We start from the raw sequence: 22,284 nt of genomic DNA, 5'->3' as shown, positions 1-22,284 counted from the left end.
TTTTACCTATTTTTTTCTATTTGACTATTGTTGTTTACTTATTGGTTTTTAGGTGTCCCTGGCAATAACTATAGTAGATATCTTCTTCCAGAATGTGGCTTCTCTTTTCATTTTCTTTATAGTGTCTCTTCATTTTAGCAAAATAAAATGTATCAATCTTTTTTTATTTATGTTTTGGGCCTTTGCTTAAGTTTCTATTCAGTATTATACCATAGTTCCTGTACAGTAAGACAAGAAACAGAAGTAAAAGATGTGAATATTGGAAAGGAGAAAGCAAATTCCCATTATTTGCAATTAATATAATTATATAGAAAAATCCAAAAGTATGTCAAAATTGTTAAAATTAATGAGTTTAGTAAGAAGTCTAGGTATGAGTACATGAAAATCAGTTGCATTTTACATACCAGCAACAACAATTAGAAAATATCACTTAGAGGGAATTCCCTGGAGATCCAGTGGTTAGGATTCCACGCTTCCACTGCAGGGGGCACGGGTTCGATCCCTGGTTGGGGAACTAAGATCCTGCAAGCCGAGTGGCATGGCCAAAAAAAAAAAAAAAAAAAAGAAAAGAAAATATCACTTAGAAATGGTAATCCCATTGCCACAGAACTAACTACACTTAAAAATAGTTAAAATGGTAATATTTGTGTTCTGTACATTTTATCACTCACACACACAAAGGATGCCATTAAATTTTGTATAAAAACAAAAATAAAAGATACTGAGGAATAGATCTAACCAATATCTGTAATACCTTATGGAAAGAAAAATGAAACTGTATTAGTAAAGTCCCAGCCTAAAGAAGTGACGTACCATGTATGGAGTAGAAGACACTAAATTGTAAAGATATAGTTTCCCAAAGTGATCTATGGATTCAAAGCAATCCCAAGCAATATTCCCAGGAATTTGATGAAATGATTTCTAGAATAAGACAATCTTGAAGAATAACAATGTGAGAGGATTTGCCTCACCAAATCTTAAAATTTATAAAGTCAAATAATCAAGAAAAATGTAGTATTGCCATAGGGATAGACGAATTATTTAATGGAACAGATATGGGTATATATGAAAACTTGATGTAGGACACAGAAGGCATTTAGATCAATGGGGAAAAGAGTGGAAGTTTATCTCTACCTCATTACAAATATATTAATAGATATCAACCTCATACCCACATACAGTGAGCAACTCCAGGTGACTCAAAAAGGAAAGGCAAAATTTTTAAGCTTTTAGAATAACATTTAGGAGACTATCTTTATGACTTTAGGATAGAAAATGAGTTCTTAAACATAATTTCAATTTAAAGACATCCACACTTTAGTAATTCCACTCCTATATGTACATAACCTAGAGAAACTTGAAATGTGCACTAGGAGACATATGAAAGAATATTCATAGCACCACTGTTCTATATAATAAACATGATATGCAAATAACCCAAATGTCCATCAGCAAGAGAGATGGGCAAATAAATTGTGGCATAGTCACACAATGGAATAGTATACAGCAGTGAAAATGAATAAACTACAATAGGCAATGCTATGGATAAATCAAAATACTGAATGAAAAAGCAAATCAGGGACTTCCCTGGCAGTGCAGTGATTAAGACTCTGCATTCTGCGGGCGCAGGTTCAATACCTGGTTGGGGAACTAAGATCCCACATGTTGCGCAGCATGGCCAAAAAACCCCAAAAAACAACAAAAAAAGTAAATCTGAGAAAACTATATATACTAAGATACCATTTCTATAAAGTTAAAAAGGAAGCACAACCAAGCAAAGCTAACCAATATATTGTGTACACACACACACACACACACACACACACACACACAATTTTATAAAAGATGACAAGGGAAAGATAAACACAAAACTCAATGGTTACTTCTCGGGAGGAGGCAGAGAGATGGAATCCAGAGAAGCACATGACTCATCATTTTCAGTCCTTTAGCTGGGTGATGGTTTCACAGATGTTTATTATTATCTCATAATTTACATATATATCATACATATTTTGAATGTATCTTATACATACACACACAGACACACACACACACACACAAAATCTAGCCTGTTTCTGTCAGCATTGATATAGGTCCCCAAACCTCATCAATTAGGGCAGCATTTTTCAACCTCAGCACATTTTGGATGGGATATTCTCGGGAGGATGGGATGTACTGTTCTGTGTATTATAGCATGTTTAGTGGCATCCCTGGACTCTATTCACTAGATGCCAATAACATTCCCCACACAAATGTGACAACTAAGAATGTTTCCAGATATTCACAAATATTCCCTGGGATGCCAGTTCCATTAAGAGCCATTGCCTTAGGGATATCTGTATTTTCTTCCAATTAATCCAATCATTTAAAATGGTGGGTTTTTAAAAATTTATGTAGCATTATTATAAGGTTTAAAAATTTTTAAATAAGCTTTATGTTTTGAATTTTATTTTATTCATTTTTTTTACAGCAGGTTCTTATTTAAGCTTTATTGTTTAGAGCAGTTTTAGATTTACAGAAAAATTGTGAAGATAGTACAGAGACTTCTTATATGCCCTACACCCAGTTTCTATGGTTAACATCTTACATTAGTAGGATACCTTTGTTACAATTAATGAACCAATATTAATACATTGTCATTAACTATCATCCATACTTTATTAAGATATCATTAGTTTTTATCTAATGTTGTTTTTCCGTTCCAGGATCCCATCCAAGATACCATATTACATTTAGTCATCATATCCCCTTAGGATCCTCTTAGCTGTGACAGTTTCTCAGACTTTCCTTCTCTTTGATGACCTTGACAGTTTTGAGGAGTACTGGTTAGGTATTTTGTAGACTGTCCTTCAGTTGCAATTTGTCTTATATTTTTCTCACAATTAGACTAGAGTTATAGGTTTTGGGGAGGTTTACAGAGAAAAAGTACCATTTCCTCACATCATATCAAGGATACCTATTATCAACATGGCTTATCACAGTTGATGTTGACTTTGATCACCTGACTGAGTTGGTGTTTGTCAGCTTTCTTCACTGTAAAGTTATTTTTTTCCCCTTTTCATACTGTACTCTTTGGAAAGAAGTCACTATGTACAGCCCACACTCAAGGAATGGAGAGTTATTCTGTACCTCCTTGAGGAGGCTGTATTTACAGAAATTATTTTGCATTCTTCTGTACAGGAATTCTGTCATTTCTCCTCATTTTTAATTCAATCATATAATTATATCAGTATCAACTCATGGATATTTATTTTATACTTTGATTATAATCCAGTACCACTTTATTTTGTTGCTCAAAGTGTTTCAGTTTTAGCCATTGAGAGATCTTTCAGTTGACTTCTGTACTCCTTTGACATACCTCCATCAATGTGGGGTGTTTTGTTTTGGGTTTGTTTGTTGGTCTGTTTTGAGTACTCCCTTACTTTCTGGCACTACAAGATGCTCCAGGATCATCTTGTATATTTTCTGCCCCAGTCCTAAAATGAGTCATTTCTCCAAGGAACCCTGGTTCCTTTTATTGGCGTATAGGGTTAGAAACCAAGATCTGAGTATGAGACGTGCTCATTTCTACTGGAAATAAGATATAAAAGGAAAAAAATCTTTTTTTAGTTTGAGTGTTTTGGAGAGATGCACCCTGTTGTAGGATTTTTATCTTATAATCAGTGTTTATTTACTCTGCTCAGTTTATTTTGGTCAACAATTGCACACCTGTCTTGCAGGTCATTATTAACCCTTCAGCAGCCCCTAAATTCCAAGTTTCAGTTATGGGTCAGGAAACTGAGTCCTGGAAAACCAAAATGTGTGTCGTATTGTCTCTTCTTCAGTTCTACCTTTTTTTGTTGTTTTTTGTTTTGCTGTACGCGGGCCTCTCACTGTTGTGGCCTCTCCCGTTGCGGAGCACAGGCTCCGGATGCGCAGGCTCAGCGGCCATGGCTCACGGGCCCAGCCGCTCCGCGGCATGTGGGATCTTCCCAGACCGGGGCACGAACCCGTGTGCCCTGCATCGGCAGGCGGACTCTCAACCACTGTGCCACCAGGGAAGCCCCAGTTCTACCTTATTTACCATCTTGGAATAGACCTCCCAAGGGTGGCGTTCTTAATTTTTCCCTGGTCCACCCAAGTCACCAGTCCTTATTTCTTCAAATTTCAGATTACTGCTGGACTTTTAGGACAATCTCATTTACTTTCTAAAAAATGGCACTGAGTTATTACTTAGAAGAAATGCTTGTCAAATCTCACTGCTTTCCTTAATTTGGATATAAATTGGAAGGTATTCTTCATAGTTTTTGGTAGGGTTGTGTCAGTTTCCTAGTTTCATTATACTTGAAATTTCTTCTCTGATTTAGGTTCATTTTTGTTCACTTCCCTGGAAGTTTTGTAACAATTAATGACTTTGATTAAATATTTCCACTCTTCTCAAGCAGCCTTGAATACTGTCTTTCACCAGCCCTTATCATGATTCTCCCTTAACTTACCTATTCCTAACCAGTTAACTAATGTGTGATTCACCCCAGTGTTTTCAAAGAAGCGGAGGTGGAGGAATAGCTGTGAGTAGGATAGTAGAAGAAAAAGGACAAGTCCTTTTTCTCCCCCTTTCCAAGAACCTGTTACCTATAACTCTTGTGCCCTGAAGTTAGCTTCCTATAATAAGAGTTGATGTGCCTTTCCTTGGTATTCCATTTGTCTACAGATATATGAAGTTGATACATATTATAGATGCCTATAATATTGTAAATGTTCTTCTATGGGACAAAATAGTCCCTTCTTAGGAATCTGAGACCATATCTTTAACAGGATAAATTTTATTTGAGACTAGAACAAGGCCTTTGCTTTGGCCATTAAGTGAAACCTTCCCCTAAAATTTTTTTTTCTTTTTCCCCTAAAATTTTTGATATAACTGTTTAACAAGGAGTCAGATGGATTGGTTAGATTATATTATTTTATTTTTACTTATTTGCCCTCTGTGGAAATAGTCTTGTGCAAAAATCTGATCATGGTTTACAAGGTCAGTGGAAAGGTTCCTGCGATGCCAGACGACTGGATAGAACTACTGCCCTCCCTCCCCAGTATGGTTCTAAAAGATGTTTACTTCATATGATCCTGCAGGGCACCAGGCAAATATTCAACCTTGAACAGGCAAACAAGCAAAAGGTCAGTAGCAGAAAAGCAAAACAAAAGAACAATCTGGAGGACTTCTCTATGAGAATATGTTGCTCATGTAACTGGAAAAGCAAATCTCCTTCCCATCCCCCTTAGAGGTGGAGGATTACTTGTATCAGAGGATAATGTCTTCATATAGCCTGTCTTCTACTGGAGCAGTAGGAGTATGAGACCTTAACCAAGAATTTAATTTAGCAGAGGGTAGTAGGAGGATGACACCTACAAGAATTTAATTTGGCATAGAGGAAAGACATGGGGTAATTCCAAAGTTTGGTATTTGTGTAGCAAAGTAGTGGCCATTAAGAGATAGATGGCTCAATTATGGGACTGATTCTTAAGCTAACTTCAAATGTCTTTTTTTTTTTTAAATGCCTGGTAGGCACAGTTTGAAAGCTAGAAGATTAAAAAATAACTGGTATTGTTCTGCAATATAAAATCATCAAATGCTATCTTTATAGTGAGCAGGGTTGAAGCTATGTTGATAACAGAAGAATCAAATATTTCTCTTTCTCAGCTTGGAAACAGTACGTGTACTCACAGTAGAGTACTGTGTCTCCGAATTAATGCCTGAGTTTGGGAGGTGTGGGTGTGTTTGACATAATAGTCACTTACTGGACCCCAGGAAGAATTAGGGGGGAATATCTCCAAGGGAATTGGACTTGGAACACCTACACCCATCGTGGACTCTCTTGCTAAAGTCATATTCTAAATAGAATGGGTAATTTATGCTTGGGAAAATGTTTGGCTTAGGAAAAGAGGATGGATCTTAATATATGAGACCAACTCCTGTGAGCAGGGCATGGGATTTCCTGAAAGGGGGTAGAGATATTAAAGACAATTTTAAAGAAGGAAATTTGAACAAAACTGATACTCTCAGGGAGAAAAGCAGATATGAAGACGAGGAGCAACGCTAGCGATTTGGCTGTGTTCAAGAGGGAACCCCTTGCAGTGGTTTATAGTCTTTTGATACTTTTGCATTTAAGAGTTAGGTCCAGATGCATGTAACAGAAAACCAAAAATAACAGTGCCTTAAACTAGATAAAAATTTATTTATCATGCAAAAGAAGACTAGAAGTAATGGTTTCAGGGCTGTTATGGCACTCCATGTTCATCAAAGATCCAGTCTCCTTTTTGTTCTATTATGTGAGTATATGGCTTTCAGTCTTAAGGTCACAAAATGTCTGGAAGCCCTTTAAAGAAGTTTTCCCAAAGTCCTCCCCAACATCTTCCGCTTACCTCATTAGCCATAATTTGGTCACATGGACACCCCTAGTTGCAGGGGAGGCTTGAGAGATTCACTGCTTTTGCTGGGCACACTGCCACCTCTAATAATAGAGATATACTGTTAATAAGAAGTGGAGAATGTGTAATGGGTAGGCAGTTGACATAGCAGTTGTTATATAAAGTTATTATTTATATAGATATAGATATATAGATAGTAATTCCCTCATATAAACCTCAATTCTTTGAAAAAGAGTTGTGTGGGGATGGTGTAGTAAACAAACCAATGGGCTTCCCTGGTGGCACAGTGGTTAAGAATCCACCTGCCAATGCAGGGGACACGGGTTCGAGCCCTGGTCCGGGAAGATCCCACATGCTGCGGAGCAACTAAGCCCATGCGCCACAACTACTGAGCCTGCGCTCTAGAGCCCGCAAGCCATAACTACTGAGACCACGTGCCACAACTACGGAAGCCCATGCGCCTAGAGCCTGTGCTCCGCAACAGAAGCCACCACAATGAGAAGCCCATGCACCACAACGAAGAGTAGCCCCTGCTCACCGCAACTAGAGAAAGCCCACACACAGCAACAAAGACCCAATGCAGCCAAAAGTAAATAAATATTTTTAAAAAGGAAAACATCCCAAAAAACAAGCCAACAGAGCAAAAAAGTGGAATATGGCGTGGTCCACACACCCACTCCACTACTTGCACTCATGAGAGGGAGCAGTTGTCTGCTGAGGGAACTGTTTCCTGGAATCCTACAAGATGGCCAAGCTGCAAAGTGAGGAAAACTCACAGTGTGCCTTTGAGCAGGGGGAGAATTAGAAAGCTAGGTGGGAGACTCAGGAGGGTTCTGAGACAACTGCTCCCCAACCCCAAACTTTCTTTCATATGTTATAGGAGAAAGTTCACCCTTGAAGGAGCTATGGAAAGGGGAAGGCTAGTTCTGCTCGTGGTTGCAAGATAGATGCAGCTGTTCCAAGCATCACATCCAGAAATAACAATAGAAGAAAAGAGGTAATCTATTCTGTGGTCTCTTTAAGAAAGAAAAAACTTTAAGAAAATCTTTCCGAGCAGACCTCACATTTGCCAGAACTAGAAAACACCAGCTGCTAAACAAGGCATTGACTGGTGAACAATGATGTACACACAAAGGCTTTTATTGCAATATTGTTTATAATATAGACAGTATTGAAACACCTTAAAATGTCCGTCACAAATGGTAAAATTAATATGGAGTACATTCATGTAAAAGAAAACTATGCACCTAAGATAGGCTGGGAACTGGGATGTGGGACCCTTTACTGCACAAATGTCTCCTCCAGCAACAGAATACAGAGAAACTATAAGGGACTAAAAATAACTGCATGCATGGCAGCGGAGTGATTAAGAACAATGTTACAAAAAGGCCACAAACCGACTGCCACTTGTGAAGTGCCTGGAGCAGAAGCAGGGTACTGCTCATGATCCCTGCACACAGCACCACCACGGGGGTGGGCAGACCATCTAAGCCGCCCCTCCTGCCCGATTCACCATCTGCCCCCACCCTCGCTCTATTTAAGGAACCAGCCCACCCTCCTTGGAGAGTGAGCAAGGGCACCTGTTTCTTGTTTTCACTCCCAATAAAGCCTTGCCTGAATTTCTCCTCTGGCCTCTTACCAATTTCTATTGATTAAAGAGTCCAAGGACCCAGGTTGGTAACACACCTATTAAAAAAAAAAGTTAAGGTGAACTTTTGGGTATAAACTTGGAAAGATGTTTATGATACATTAAGTAAAACAAAAAAAGTTTCCAAAACAATAGAATATATATAATTTCCCCTATGCTTTTTTAAAAGCAATCAAAATCTATATAAAAATTTCGAAGTCTTAAAGGATACATGCCGAACTGTTAACAATGAAGGGTGATATTAGAAACTTTCACTTTCTTTAGTTGTTGGAATAATGTATTATCAGAAAAATATAGACATTAAAATACAGCAATGAAGTTAATATCCAACATTTACTAATTAAATGACTGGCAACAATTCACTGAGCAATAAAAGGTGCAGTTAGGGGTCCTATTGGGAAGATTTGGTACCTTGTCAGAAGCAACTGCTACACCCTCAAAACCCCAAGGATTTCCCTTGGGGTGAAAGGAATGGAAAGTTTCAACAGATCCCTGACTCTTCCAATGCGCTTGAAAGCATCTGCTGTTAGTCACATTGGATTGCTGGCCTTTGACCAGCAGTTAGTAATTTTATATTTGACTAAAGAAGCCTAGAATATCTTAAAAAGCAAGTTGAAAAATCACAACGGCAAATTACAACACACTAAAGCAGTGTTTTCCAAATGGTAGGTTATGATCCAAGAATGAGGCATTGAAATAACTTTGTAGGTTATGATCAACTGAAAAAAACCCAAAAAACGGGGTACTACATAATAGATTCAAATAAAATAGAAAACCGTGTACAGGGTCTGGATGAGAAATTTATGTATGTGGGCTGTGGTCAACAAATTTGAATTCTACACTGCATTCTACACTTTAAGAAAATATACCCTTATGCAAGGTCAGGGTTAGAAGAGTCCTAATTTGACAGTAAGATTAAACTTGTTTTCAGTGTCATATCCTTTGATATTGCAACTCAAGTTGGCACTTTCAGTCTCCTATGTATTTGAAAAGCACTTTTTAAAATTGGAGAATTAAACTTAATAGGCTTTTTTTTGGCTGTGCCACGCGGCTTGTGGGATCTTAGTTCCCCGACCAGGGATCAAACCCCCACCCTCGGCAGTGAGAGCGCAGAGTCCTAACCACTGGACCGCCAGGGAAGTCCCAAACTTGATAGACTGTATTTATTTATTTATTATTTATTTATTTGGCTGCGCCAGGTCTTAGTTGTGGCACGCCGGATCTTTGTTGTGGCATGCGGGATCTTTTGTTGTGGTGCTTGGGCTCAGTAGTTGTGGCGCAAGGGCTTAGTTGCCCCACAGCATGTGGGATCTCAGTTCCCTGATCAGGGATCGAAACTGGAAGGCGGATTCTTAACCACTGGACCACCAGGGGAGTCCCTTGATAGACTTTAGAAGTCACAAAAAGTGAAGATAAGTTTGACTATTTTATGACAATTTGTTCTAATGATAAAAAGTATTTTTTAAGGAATTTAAAATTTATGCCTCCTCTTATTTCCCCTTTATGAGCGTCCTATAAGGAATCTCATGCTATTTTTGGCTTAATCCAAGTCAGATTATAACGTCACAATATTGTTAATAAATTAACATTTTGTAGTATTGTATAACTGTGAATTTTAAAATACCAGTGCCATCTAGTGGTTACTCTCAAGAAGTTTCCTCTCTCTTGGTTATACACTCAAGAGTGGAATTGCTCTTTTGTAGGTAGCTACCCAGTAGCTGGTAACCATACTTTAACCTTTGGGGAAACTGCAAAACTGTTTTCCAAAGTGACTGTGCCATTTTACATTCCCACCAGCAATGTATGAGGGTTCCAATTTCTCTACATCTTGGCCAACACTTAGTATTTTCCATCTTTTCTATTATAGCAATCCTAGTGGATGTAAAGTGGAATCTCGCTGGTTTTGATTTGTATTTCCCTAATAACTATTGCTGTTGGGCATCTTTTCATGTGCTTGCTTGTTCGTTTATCTTCTTTGGAGAAATGTCTATTGAGGTCCTTTGCTCACGTTTAAATTGGAGGTTCATCTTTTTGTTGCTGAGTTGTAAAAGTTCTTTATAGATTCTGGATACTAGACATTGTCAGATATATGATTTGCAAATATTTTCTTTCATTCTGTAGGTTGCCTTCACTTTCTTGAATGAGTGGAGAGTAAGCTTTTTCATCTAACAGTCCCTATCAACACACTCTCTAAAACACCTAACATTTACAATAGTCTAAAGAACTCATTAGTGGGGACTTCCCTGGCGGTCCAGTGGTTAAGAATCTGGGCTTCCACTGCAGGGGGCACACGTCTGATCCCTGGTCGGGGAACTAAGAGCCCCTATGCCGGCCAGTGCGGCCAAATAATAAATAAATATGAAGATAACCTTTAAGGAAAAAAAAAAACCCCACCACATTGATTACTCCTTGTTCCTTCTACATAAGCAGAGAACGTGCCTTTTTTTGCCCCACTGTATCTCCAGTGACCAGCACCCACTCGGTGCTAATATTTCTTGAATAAGTAAATTCCTCCGGAGTCTCTAAGGACCGTATCACAGATCTCAAATTCAAATGCCTATGAGACTGGCAAGTGATATAAATGAATAAATAGACGTTTAGGGCTTGTAATAAAATAGAGAGTACATATCCTATTTCCAGGTTACTTTCCTTTTTTTTTTTTTTCAGGTTACTTTATCTACTCACATAACCTCATCATCCTGCTCTACCTCTTCAAAATAGAATTTCTTCACGTCTACCTAAAAATATTATGCCGGTCTCTAGTTCATTAGAGTAGCTGAGTTATGTCCAAGGTATACTACCAAAAGCAATACCGGCTCCCAGAATTCACCTTATTCAACCACTGAGTCTGGGAATTTCCTCGCCGAGATATTGGCTAAGAGTCGAAAAATCAGAGTTAATTTAGTTCTTCGGTGCGACTATTGCAGATCTCTAATCCAGAAGCTGCCCCTCACCACAGAGCTGTTTATCTATAGTCCGGCCGGCTTTAGTCCAGATTTCGCGGGAGAGTCGAAATGCGCCGCTGGCCGGAAGAGTGCTTATCTGCCCAGGAAAAGCGTTCCTAAGAGGGGCCTCCGAGGGCGCGCGTGCAGCTGGGCAGGCGTCCAGGTGCCGGCGTGGACGGCGAGGGGACCGAGAGCCAAAGTCCGCTGAGAAGCCGCACCTCAGCCCTCAAGGTCCCTGGTGCACGACTCAAACGCCCCCCACGCCCCCAACCCGGCAAAGGAACTCAGCGCTGCGGCTAGGAACCCTTCACAGGCCGGGGAAAGGTGTACTCAGCGGCTGACGCGTCCAGCATTCTAGCCGCGGGCTGGAGACCAATTGTCACCGTAGAGCCCCCGCAAGAGAGGCGGGGCGGAGTTGTCTCTCACAGCGCTTGCGCTTAGGGTCGGTTTCCAGGGGCCAGGCAGGCGGGAGGCGGAAACCAGCGCGGAGAGCCACGGAGGCCCACTGCGTGCGCAGGCGCACTCAGCCACCTTCCGTTTCTTGGAGCGCCCAATTTCCCCGCAGACCTCGGGGCGGGGCCAAGTGCGGGGAGAAGTCACCCTCTCAGTATCCGCTCGCTGAGGCCGTTGTCGCCACCGCCTCCAGTCTGCAACAGTCATGTTGCCCAACACGGGGTAAGGGGAATCGGGAGCCGTGGGGAAGAAACCCCGCCGGGCGAAGTGGATGGCATGGGTGGCCCGGCCCCCGCGGTGGGAGGGTTAATGAAGCTGCCCGGCGAGGTCTGGAACGCTGGTCCGCGCTGGACACAGTGTTCCTCGAATCTGCGGTAACTTGTGAAAAGTAACGCAGAGTTGTGTACTTCAGGGTGGCAGTCATGTTACAATCTCTTCCACAGGTAAAGGATCCAGAGTGAGGTGTCCCGCCGACCCCAAGGCGGGTCCCACTTTGGGTTTAGCCGTAGCTGCGTGCCTTGCCGAAGGCCGCGAGTTCTAGGTGAAAGGTCACTGGAACACTGGTGTGCTTAATGAGTCTCCACTTATTCGGAACGCTCGATTCCGGAAGAAGAAAATAATGGGGTGTTTAAAAAGGGATTTCAAATTAGTAACAAACTAAACTAATCGTAAAATATGGGTATCTTTGGGGGGTACTTTTTTTCACTTTTAAAAGATATGTAGTTGTAAAATACACATAAGGAAAAATTTGCCACCTTAGCCATTTTTAAGTGTACGGTTGGTTAAGTAGTGTTAAGTATGTTTGCATTGTTGTGCAACCAATTTGCAGAACTTTTTCGACTTGAGAAACAAACTCTATACCAGTTAAACTACTCCTCCACCCCCGTCTCATTCTGTTTTGTTGCTATACTGTATGGGTGTTTTGAGCTGAGTGCCAAGTCCGTTTTGTAATTTGCTTGAAACATATAGGTACGTTGCCAAAACACTTAAACAGCTCAGAAGGTTGAGTTTCCTTATCCTTAACTTTCAGCCTCCTACTTACTCTCTGGTAGGTTTCCAAAAATATTCTGTGCATTTATAAATATATTTGGGTACAGAGTCCTAAACACACACACACACCCCACTTTAAAAAATAGTAGCAAAGTCCCTTCTGGGCCTTGGTATTTTTAGCTAATATGTCTTGGAACATATTTTCAGTACATGTTGATCTTCCTCCCTTAGTTACATGGTGTTCTGTTTGTTTAACCAACAAACAATCATTGGATACCAGATCATTTCTAGTTTTTTGTTACTCCGTCTTTGCTGCAATGATTATCCTTGTATTCACCTGTTTGCACATATTTGAGTGTATCCATATGATAAATTCTTGGAAATGAAGCTGTTGGATCAAAGAGTATAGGTAATTAAAATTTTGATAGCTAATACCAATAGCCTTCCAAAGAGATTGCACATCCAAAAGGATGAATGAGATTTCCTAGTCCAACACGTTGGCAAACAGCAAAATGTTTGATAATAAAAATATTTGTTTTGATAATAAAAATCTAACTAGAGAAAAAAATGGCACCTCATTATAGTTAAAATTTGTATCAAAGAGTGAGGATGAGGATCTTTTTATATGTTTAAAGCAGCAGTTCTCATCAAGGAGCAATTTTGACCCCCATAGGACATTTGGCAATATCTGGGAACATTTTTGATTGTCACAATTGAGGGGGGTTGCTACTGGTGTCTAATAGGTGGAGTCCAGAGATGCTGGTAAACATAATGGACAGGATAGCCCCCTTCAACGAAGAATTATCTTGTCCAAAATGTCTTTAGTAGTGTAGAGATTGAGAAATCCTGGTTTAAAGCCAGCTGTGTATCTTTTTCTTTGCCTGGCTTACACAATTAGGTTTTTGGTTGATCTCTAAACTCTCTAGTGTAAAAATATTTGTTCTATATCATATGTGTTAGAAATGTTTTTCTCTGTTTTTTTCATTGCATCGAGTTTGATTATCCAATTTGTTTACCATGCAGAAACATGTCCTTTTATCAAGTCAGAGTTATCAGTCTATTCTTTTTTTTTTTTGGCTGCACCCTGTGGCATGCGGATCTTAGTTCCCTGACCAGGGATGAACCTGCACCCTTGGCAGTGAAAGCACGGGGTCCTAACCACTGGACGGCCAGGGAATTCCCCTCAATCTGTTCTTTTAAAGTTTTTGTGTTTTTGTGACAAAGCTATAAGGCCATCTTAAAATAAGTTTTTTGTTTTATAATTTTTAAGTATTCTTTTAGTATTTCTGTGGGGTTTTTTCCCCACTCAGATTTTTATCTACCTGAAATGAAATACTGTTTTGCATACTATTTTGGCATAGGAAGTGAGTTAGGAAACGCACTTATTATGGTTCAGATGGCTGGCTGTGCAGTTGTTCCAGCACCATTGGCTGACTAGTTATTTTTTTTCTTTCTATTAGAAATTCCACCTCTGAATTCTTGTATATCTAGGGGTCTTTTTTAAAATTCTATTACGTTGGTCTGTCTATTCATGTACCAGTACTAAACTATTTTAATTGCTCTAGTTTTATAAAATGCTTTAGTATCTTGGAAAGCTAGTTCCTGCCTCATTTGGATTTCTTCTCAGAATTTTAAGTGATTGTTTTTCTTTCCTAAAACAGTTAAAAGTTTCATCACATTTACCATGATTTTGAGGTCCCAGAGAATTTTGGTAAATTGTAGTGTAGGTTAACTCTACTTCAGCAAGTTTTAGGCGTCTACCAATAGTACTGAGGAATTTGGAACCTTTTTTCTTTCTTGCCTTCTATACTCTGGTTCTAATGCTTTACAGATGGAGGAGTTCCTTAGTAGTACTAAGGCCCGGTCTTCAGGTTAAGAGGAAAGCTGCCTTTGCCCTTCTTTCTGCCAATTCCTGAGACCTTGAGCATGAAAATGTCCTTTATCCTACTGGGAATGAATCCAACTAAACCAAAGGCAAAGGGGTAGACCTTTTTTTTTTCTCTCTCTTTGCTTCCTCATTTCTTTTTAATGTATTAAAAAATTTGTTTTTATTTATTTTATTTCTGCTGTATAGCAAAGTAATTCAGTTATACATATATCACACACATGCATTCTTTTTCATATTCTTTCCCATTATGGTTTATCACAGGATATTGAATATAGTTCCCTGTGCTATATAGAACCTTGTTGTTTATCCATCCTGTATATAATACTTTGCATCTGCTAGGGATAGGGCTTTTTAAAGTAACAATTGGGACATTTCCATCTAAATACTCACGTTTAAAAAAATCATTTTAACACTCTATGCATACTCCCTTTTGTATAAAAAGAAGGGAAAATTATACACACATACACACATGATGTGTCTTATGTATGTGTGTGTGTGTTTGCATATTTTTCAAAACAAAAATATGAGAAGGATAAGCTAGAAATTAAGGAATCTAGTTACCTATAGGCAAGGGATTGAACTTCTTTGAATATACACATTTATAAGTTTTGACTTTTAAATCATGTACATGTTTTACAACATCCCTCGTCAAAGATGAGGGGAAAGAGGTAAGCTAAAATGGAATGCTACCATAAACAGAGGAACTTAACTATATGTCGTTTTTCACATAAACATACATAGAAAAATAATTCAATTAATTCTTTTTTATACTTTTAGCTCTCCAATTAAAGATTGTTTATTTGCTTATCTATTTATTTATTATTTATTTTGGCTGCGCCAGGTCTTAGTTGCAGCACGCAGGATCTTTGTTGCAGCATGCAGGCTTCTTAGTTGCGGCACGAATAATTTTAACATAGTAATTTGTACACTCTTAGAGGGATTTGCTCTAAAGACAAAAAGAGTGCAAAGAGGGACTGCCCTGGTGGTGCAGTGGATAAGACTCCACGCTCCCAATGCAGGGGACCCAGGTTTGATCCCTGGTCAGGGAACTAGATCCCACATGCATGCCGCAACTAAGGAGCCCGCCTGCTGCAACTAAGACCCAGCGCAACCAAATAAATGAATAATGAGAGGAGAATGGGGAGCATCTATGCAAAAAAAAGTATAACTTTAAAAGAAAAAAAAAGAGTGCAAAGAAATCTTGAACTTTACTTAGTAGATTTATTATTGGTAGTGGTATTAGTGTAGTGATTTGAATACTATTGTGTTTTACAGTATACAGTGTACCTACCTCTTGTTGGTCTGCTTCTTTAACAGAAGAACAGATGAGGATCCTTACTCCTCTCAGCCACGGGCGAGAGTGCTACTGGAGTCTTTTTCTATCCCCTAAACTGGCTCTGGGGGCTCTTGTCCTTTTTTCTTCCAGAAAGCCATGTCTCTGTCAGAATCCCATTCTTGTCAAAAAACTGTTAAAGTCTTGGATTTCTGTTTATCGTATTTAACCTAGAAAGTTTAACATGTATGTAACTTACCAATGTCTAAAGTAAAAAAGTTTTACCATTTTCCCAAACAATACAAGTACCTAGAAAAGTTGAACTCAGTCACTCAGTTTTTAACTTATGTTATTGTAACAATATATTTTAATTCTATCTTTTTAACCTCCAAAATACTATTATTTATTATATTATTTATATTATTATAATCATCATTATAAATACTTTTTTAGATTTCCATACTTAATTTACTAATATCTTTGGCTTTTATTCCTTCTAGCACCTCAGACCTTCAATCTGGGAACACTTCTCTTCTTTCTGTAGTAAATAAGGCATGAGAAAGAAAGAAAAAATATTTGGATTGGACTGAAAGAAACAATGCTGTCATTATTTGCAGATAATATGATTACATAGAAAACCAAAATAATGTATAACTAAATTATTAGATTTAATAAGAGTTTGACAAATTTTCAGGATACAAAAGTAAATGAGGAGAATTCGATTTCTGCACACAAGCAAAAATCAACAAGAAATGCAGTACAATGGCAGTAAAAATGAGAAGTTCAAAATCCAGAATATGGGCTATACTACAGGACAAATGATCTATATTTTTCAGCCGATAAATGGCATAAAGAAAATGGAAAGGGGAGCTGTTATAGATTAAAAGAGACTTATAAGATATACAGGCATACCTAGTTTTATTGTTTTTAACCTTTATTGTGCTTTGCAGATATTGTGTGTTTTACAAACTGAAAGTTTGTGGCAACCGTGCTTTGATGGTTAGCATTTTTTAGCAATGAAGTATTTTTTATTTAAGATATGTACATTATTTTAGACATAGTACTATTGCACACTTAACAGAGTACAGTGTAGACATAACATTTATATGCACTGGGAAACCAAAAAATTTGTGTGACTCGCTTTATTTCAATATTCACTTTATTGTAGTGGTTTGGAACTGAACTTACAATATCTCGAGGTATGTCTGTAACAAATTAATGCAATGTGAAGTCCTGACAGGATCCTGATTTGATCAAACCAACTGTAAAAAGACATTTTTGAGATAGTTGTTAAACTTTGCATATGGATAGGTACTAGTTGATATTGAGGAATTATTGTCAATTTTTTTAGTTATGATAATGATATTGTTATATAAAAGTTAGAAATGCATACTGAAGCAGTTATAGGTGAGATTATATGACTTCTGAGATTGGCTTTCTGATTATCACTTTCAAATTTTGATAATTATTGAATTGTTAAATAAAAATGGGAGCTTATTTTAGTATTTTCTCTATTTTTGAATATATTTGAAAACATCATAATAAAAATTTAAAAATGGTCTTTAAGCATCTTTGCGTTGTTAGTTGCAAGGGAAAGAATAGTAATTACACAGTGGAAAAATCTGATAACACCATGGTTGGATGGCCAAAATTAACATTACATTTGATTACAGAGAGACACTGTGTAGTTTCAGGTGTGAAATAGAGAGCAATACCATGTTAATGGATTGGAGCACTCAGTGTCATAAAGATGTCAGTTCTTCCCACATTGAATTCTAGATTCAGTACAGTTTCTATCAAAATCCCAACTGATTTTGCTTGTGCAATTAAATAAGCTGATTCTAAAATATATGTGGAAAGACAAAGGTCCAAGTATATCCTAGAAAGCTGTTATATTTAAGACAGTGCAATCCATGTAGCCAAATGGAGCAGAATAGAGAGCCTAGATACAGATCTGTATATTTAGGGAGACTCAGTCTATGACAAAGCTGACATTAAAGATCTGTGGGAATGATGGACTTTTCAGACTGGGACAGTTGGTTAGCCATATGGGGGAAAATGTAGTTGGATCCCTACCTCAATTCCTGTACAAAAATTCATTCTATGTAGATTAAAGACAAAAATTTAAAAGATAAACCATAAAATTTTTGGAAGAAAATACAATTTTGGTTACAGATGGATTTCTTAACCCCAAAAGCATTGGCTGTAAAAGAAATGATTCATAAATTCTGCTATATGAAAATAATTTCTGCTCATCAAAATATACTATAATTGTGAAAAGGAAGCCACAAATGAAAAGATTTTAAATCTTTAAAAGCTTATAGAGTTTTACGAGTCATTAGGAAAAAAGTCAACCATGTAGAAAGATGAGCAAAATAAATTAATAGGAATTACTCAGAAGAAGGAACATAGTGACTATTAACATGAAAATGTATTCACCCTTATTAGTAATAAGGGAAATGTAAATTAAAACCATACTGAGATACTATTTCATATGTACCAGATTGTCAAAAATTTTAAATGTCTGACATCAAGTGTTGGGGAGGTGTGGAGCTGCAGGAACTCGTACTCATATATTGCTGCTGGTAGGAGTATTAACCACTTTGAAGGAGGTTTGGCATTATTTGGGAAAGTTGAACTTCAGCATGTGTTTCAGTTACCTATTGCTTTAACAAACCACCCTAAAACTTAATGGTTTGAAATGACAGTGCTTTATTATTATTCACACTTCTCTGGGTTGACTGGGTTTTTCTGCTCTATATAGTATAAGTTGAAGTCATTCATATGGCTCCTTTTAGCTGGATTCTTGACTGGGGCTGAAACATCCTAAATGACCTCTTACCCTCCAGGGCCTCTCTCCCATGGCCTCTCATCAGTTGATAATCTGTCTCTCTTCTTTACAGCATAGCATTTGGCTTCCAGGAGAAAATGGAAACTACCAGCCATTTTATAGCATGGTCTTGGAAATTCCAGAATATCATTTCATCATATTCTATTGCTCAAAAAAGTCATAAGGTGAACCCAGACCCAAGGGGAAGGGGAAAATATACTCCTTCTCTTGATGGAAGGGATGCCAAAGGATTTGTGGTCATGTTTAATCTACAACTGTGTCCTGTAATCCGGCAGTTTCACCCGTAGGTGTATGCCCTAGAGAAACTCATGCACATGTGACTGGAAAAAGTGTACAAGATTATTTTTAGCACCATTGTTCATAATAGAAAAAAAAAACCTGGAAACGATCCCCAAAGTCCATAAACAGTAGAATGAATAAGTACTTTATAGTATGTTCATATGTGAAATATTGTATATTAATTAAAATAAGTGTAACTATTTGCACCAAAATATGGGTAAGTCTCCAAACCATGTTTTGTGAAAGAAGCAAGTCATAGGGTAACATATACTGTATGAATCTATTATATAAAATTCAACATTAGGCAAAAATTAAACAGTTTATTGTTCAGATCATGGTTAGGCAAACTTTATCTGTAAAGGTCCAGATAGTAAATATTTTAGATTTCCTGGGCAAGAGGCAAAATTGGAGATATTATGTAGGTGTAAGAGATGTATCTATAACATCACATATAAGAGATGTATGTATAATGAGAGAAAACCAATTTCCACGGTATTTTTTAATTGGTGAAATTCAAAATAAGTACTTTTTTTGTAATACATATCTACTAATGACAAGAATGAAATTCTTTTCTGGGGAGAAGGAAGAGTGTGTTGGTTTCCTAGGGCTGCCGTAACAAAATACCACCAATTGAGTGGCTTTAAACAAATTTATTTTCTTAAAGTTCTGGAGGCTGGAAGTATGAAGTCCAGTTGTTAGCAGGGCCATGCTCTGATATTCTGGGTAGAATTCTTTCTTACCTCTTCCTAGCTTCTGGTGATAGCTGGCAGTCCTTGTGTTCTTAGCTTGTAGCTGCTTTGTTCCCATCTCTGCCTCTGTCATCATGTGGTATTCTCCTTGTGTGTCTGTCTTTACATAGTCACTAGAGAAACTAGAGAAAGAAGAACAAACAAAACCCAAAGTTAGTAGAAGGAAAGAAATCATAAATATCAGAGGAGAAATAAATGAAACAGAAAACAATAGTAAAGACCAATAAAAGTAAAAGATGGTTCTTTGAGAAGATAAACGAAATTGATAAACCTTTAGCCAGACTCTTCAAGAAAAAGAGGGAGAGGACTGAAATCAATAAAATTAGAATTGAAAAAGGAGAAGTTACAACAGACACCTCAGAAATACAAAGCATCCTAAGAGACTAGTACAAGCAACTCTATGTCAATAAAATGGATGACCTGGAAGAAATGGACAAATTCTTAGAAAGGTATAACCTTCCAAGACTGAACCAGGAAGAAATAGAAAATATGAACAGACCAATCACAAGTAATAAAATTGAAGCTGATTAAAAATCTTCCAACAAAAGTCCAGGACCAGATGGCTTCACAGGTGAATTATATCAAACATTTAGAGAAGAGCTAACACCCATCCTTCTCAAACTCTTCCAAAAAATTGCAGAACACTCCCAAACTCATTCTACGAAGCCACCATCACGCTGATACCAAAACCAGACAAAGATACTACAAAAAAAGAAAATTTGAGACCAATATCACTCATGAATATAGATACAAAAATCCTCAACAAAATACTAGCAAACAGAATCCAACAGCACATTAAAAGGATCATACGCCATGATCAAGTGGGATTTACCCCAGGGATGCAAGGATTCTACAATATATGCAAATCAATCAATGTGATACACCATATTAACAAATTGAAGAATAAAAACCACATGATCATCTCAATAGATGCAGAAAAAGCTTTTGACAAAATTCAACACCCATTTATGATAAAAACTCTCCAGAAAGTGGGCATAGAGGGAACCTACTTCAACATGATAAAGGCCATATATGACAAACCCAGAGCAAACATCATTCTCAATGGTGAAAAACTGAAAGCATTTCCTCTATGATCAGGAACAAGACAAGGATGTCCACTCTCACCACTATTATTCAACATAGTTTTGGAAGTCCTAGCCACAGCAATCAGAGACAAAAAAGAAAAGGAATCCAAGTTGGAAAAGAAGTAAAACTGTCACTGTTTGCAGATGACATGATACTATACATAGAGAACCCTAAAGGTGCCACCAGAAAACTACCAGAGCTAATCAATGAATTTGGTAAGGTTGCAGGATACAAAATTAATGTGCAGAAATCTCGTGCATTCCTATACACTAACAACTAAAGATCAGAAGAGAAATTAAGGAAACAATCCCATTCACCACTGCAACAAAAAGAATAAAATACCTAGGAATAAATCTACCTAAGGAGGCCAAAGACCTGTACTCAGAAAACTATAAGACACTGATGAAAGAAAGCAAAGATGACACAAACAGATGTAGAGATATGCCATGTTCTTGGATTGGAAGAATCAATATTGTAAAAATGACTATACTACCCAAAGCAATCTACAGATTCAATGCGATCCCTATCAAGCTACCAATGACATTTTTCACAGAACTAGAACAAAAAATGTTACAATTTGTATGGAAACACAAAAGACCCCGAATAGCCAAAGTAATCTTGAGAAAGAAAAACGGAGCTGGAGGCATCAGGCTCCCTTACTTCAGACTATACTACAAAGCTACAGTAATCAAGGCAGTATGGTATTGGCTCAAAAACAAATATAGATCAATGGAACAGGATAGAAAGCCCAGAGATAAACCCACGCACACATAGTCACCTTACCTTTGGCAAAGGAGGCAAGAATATAGAATGGAGAGAAGACAGCCTCTTCAATAAGTGGTGCTGGGAAAACTGGACAGGTATATGTAAAAGAATGAAATTAGAACACTCCCAAACACCAGACACTTGTAGGACTTCCCTGGTGGCGCAGTGGTTAAGAATCCGCCTGCCAATGCAGGGGACATGGGTTCAATCCCTGGTCTGGGAAGATCCCACATGCCATGGAGCAACCAAGCCCGCGAGCGACAAGTACTGAGCCCGTGTGCCTAGAGCCCGTGCTCTGCAACAAGAGAAGCCACTGCAGTGAGAAGCCCGCGCACCACAGTGAAGATTAGCCCCACTCGCCGCAACTAGAGAAAGCCCATGCACAGCAACAAAGACCCAACACAGCCAGAAATAAGTAGATAAGTAAATTTATTTTTAAAAGTTAGCTCATTAAAAAAAAAAAAAAGACACATGTGCCCCAATGTTCTTTGCAGCGCTACAATTTGCCAGGTCATGGGGGCAACCTAAATGCCCATCAACAGATGAATGGATAAAGAAGATGTGGTACATATATACAATGGAATATTACTCAGCCATAAAAAGGAATAAAATTGGGTCATTTGTAGAGACGTGGCTGGACCTAGAGACTGTCATACAGAGTGAAGTAAGTCGGAAAGAGAAAAACAACTATCGTATATTAACGCATATACGTGGAATCTAGAAAAATGTTACAGATGAATCGGTTTGCAAGGCATAAATAGAGACACAGGTGTAGAGAACAAACATATAGACAAAGGGGGAAAGTGGAGTGGGGGTGATGGTGGTGGGATGAATTGGGAGATTGGGATTGACATAGATACACTAATATGTATAAAATAGATAACTAATATGAACCTGCTGTATAATAAATAAAAATAAAGTAGTTGTCACTTTGTGGGTTGGGAGGAAGAAGAAG

General features: G+C 38.0%; 1 protein-coding gene across 2 annotated transcripts in view; it reads left to right on the top strand.

Moving 5' to 3' along the window:
• Window positions 1-11,373: 11,373 nt before the first annotated feature.
• HSDL2 (hydroxysteroid dehydrogenase like 2) overlaps window positions 11,374-22,284 on the top strand; it is a 94,586-nt gene continuing 83,675 nt past the window's right edge. The window contains exon 1 of one of the 2 annotated variants that reach the window (XM_060154615.1): window positions 11,374-11,670. Coding sequence is in view for 1 of the 2 variants with exons in the window: in XM_060154614.1 (XP_060010597.1) it covers window positions 11,654-11,670 (17 nt within the window). In the remaining variant the exon portion in view is untranslated. The remainder of the gene's footprint in view (window positions 11,671-22,284) is intronic. The other variant, XM_060154614.1, reaches the window with a different exon arrangement.

The sequence above is a fragment of the Lagenorhynchus albirostris genome, chromosome 7 (assembly GCF_949774975.1).
Source record: "Lagenorhynchus albirostris chromosome 7, mLagAlb1.1, whole genome shotgun sequence".
In the NCBI taxonomy this organism is placed as follows: Eukaryota; Metazoa; Chordata; class Mammalia; order Artiodactyla; family Delphinidae; genus Lagenorhynchus; species Lagenorhynchus albirostris.
This window is presented reverse-complemented; position numbering and strand designations above follow the sequence as displayed.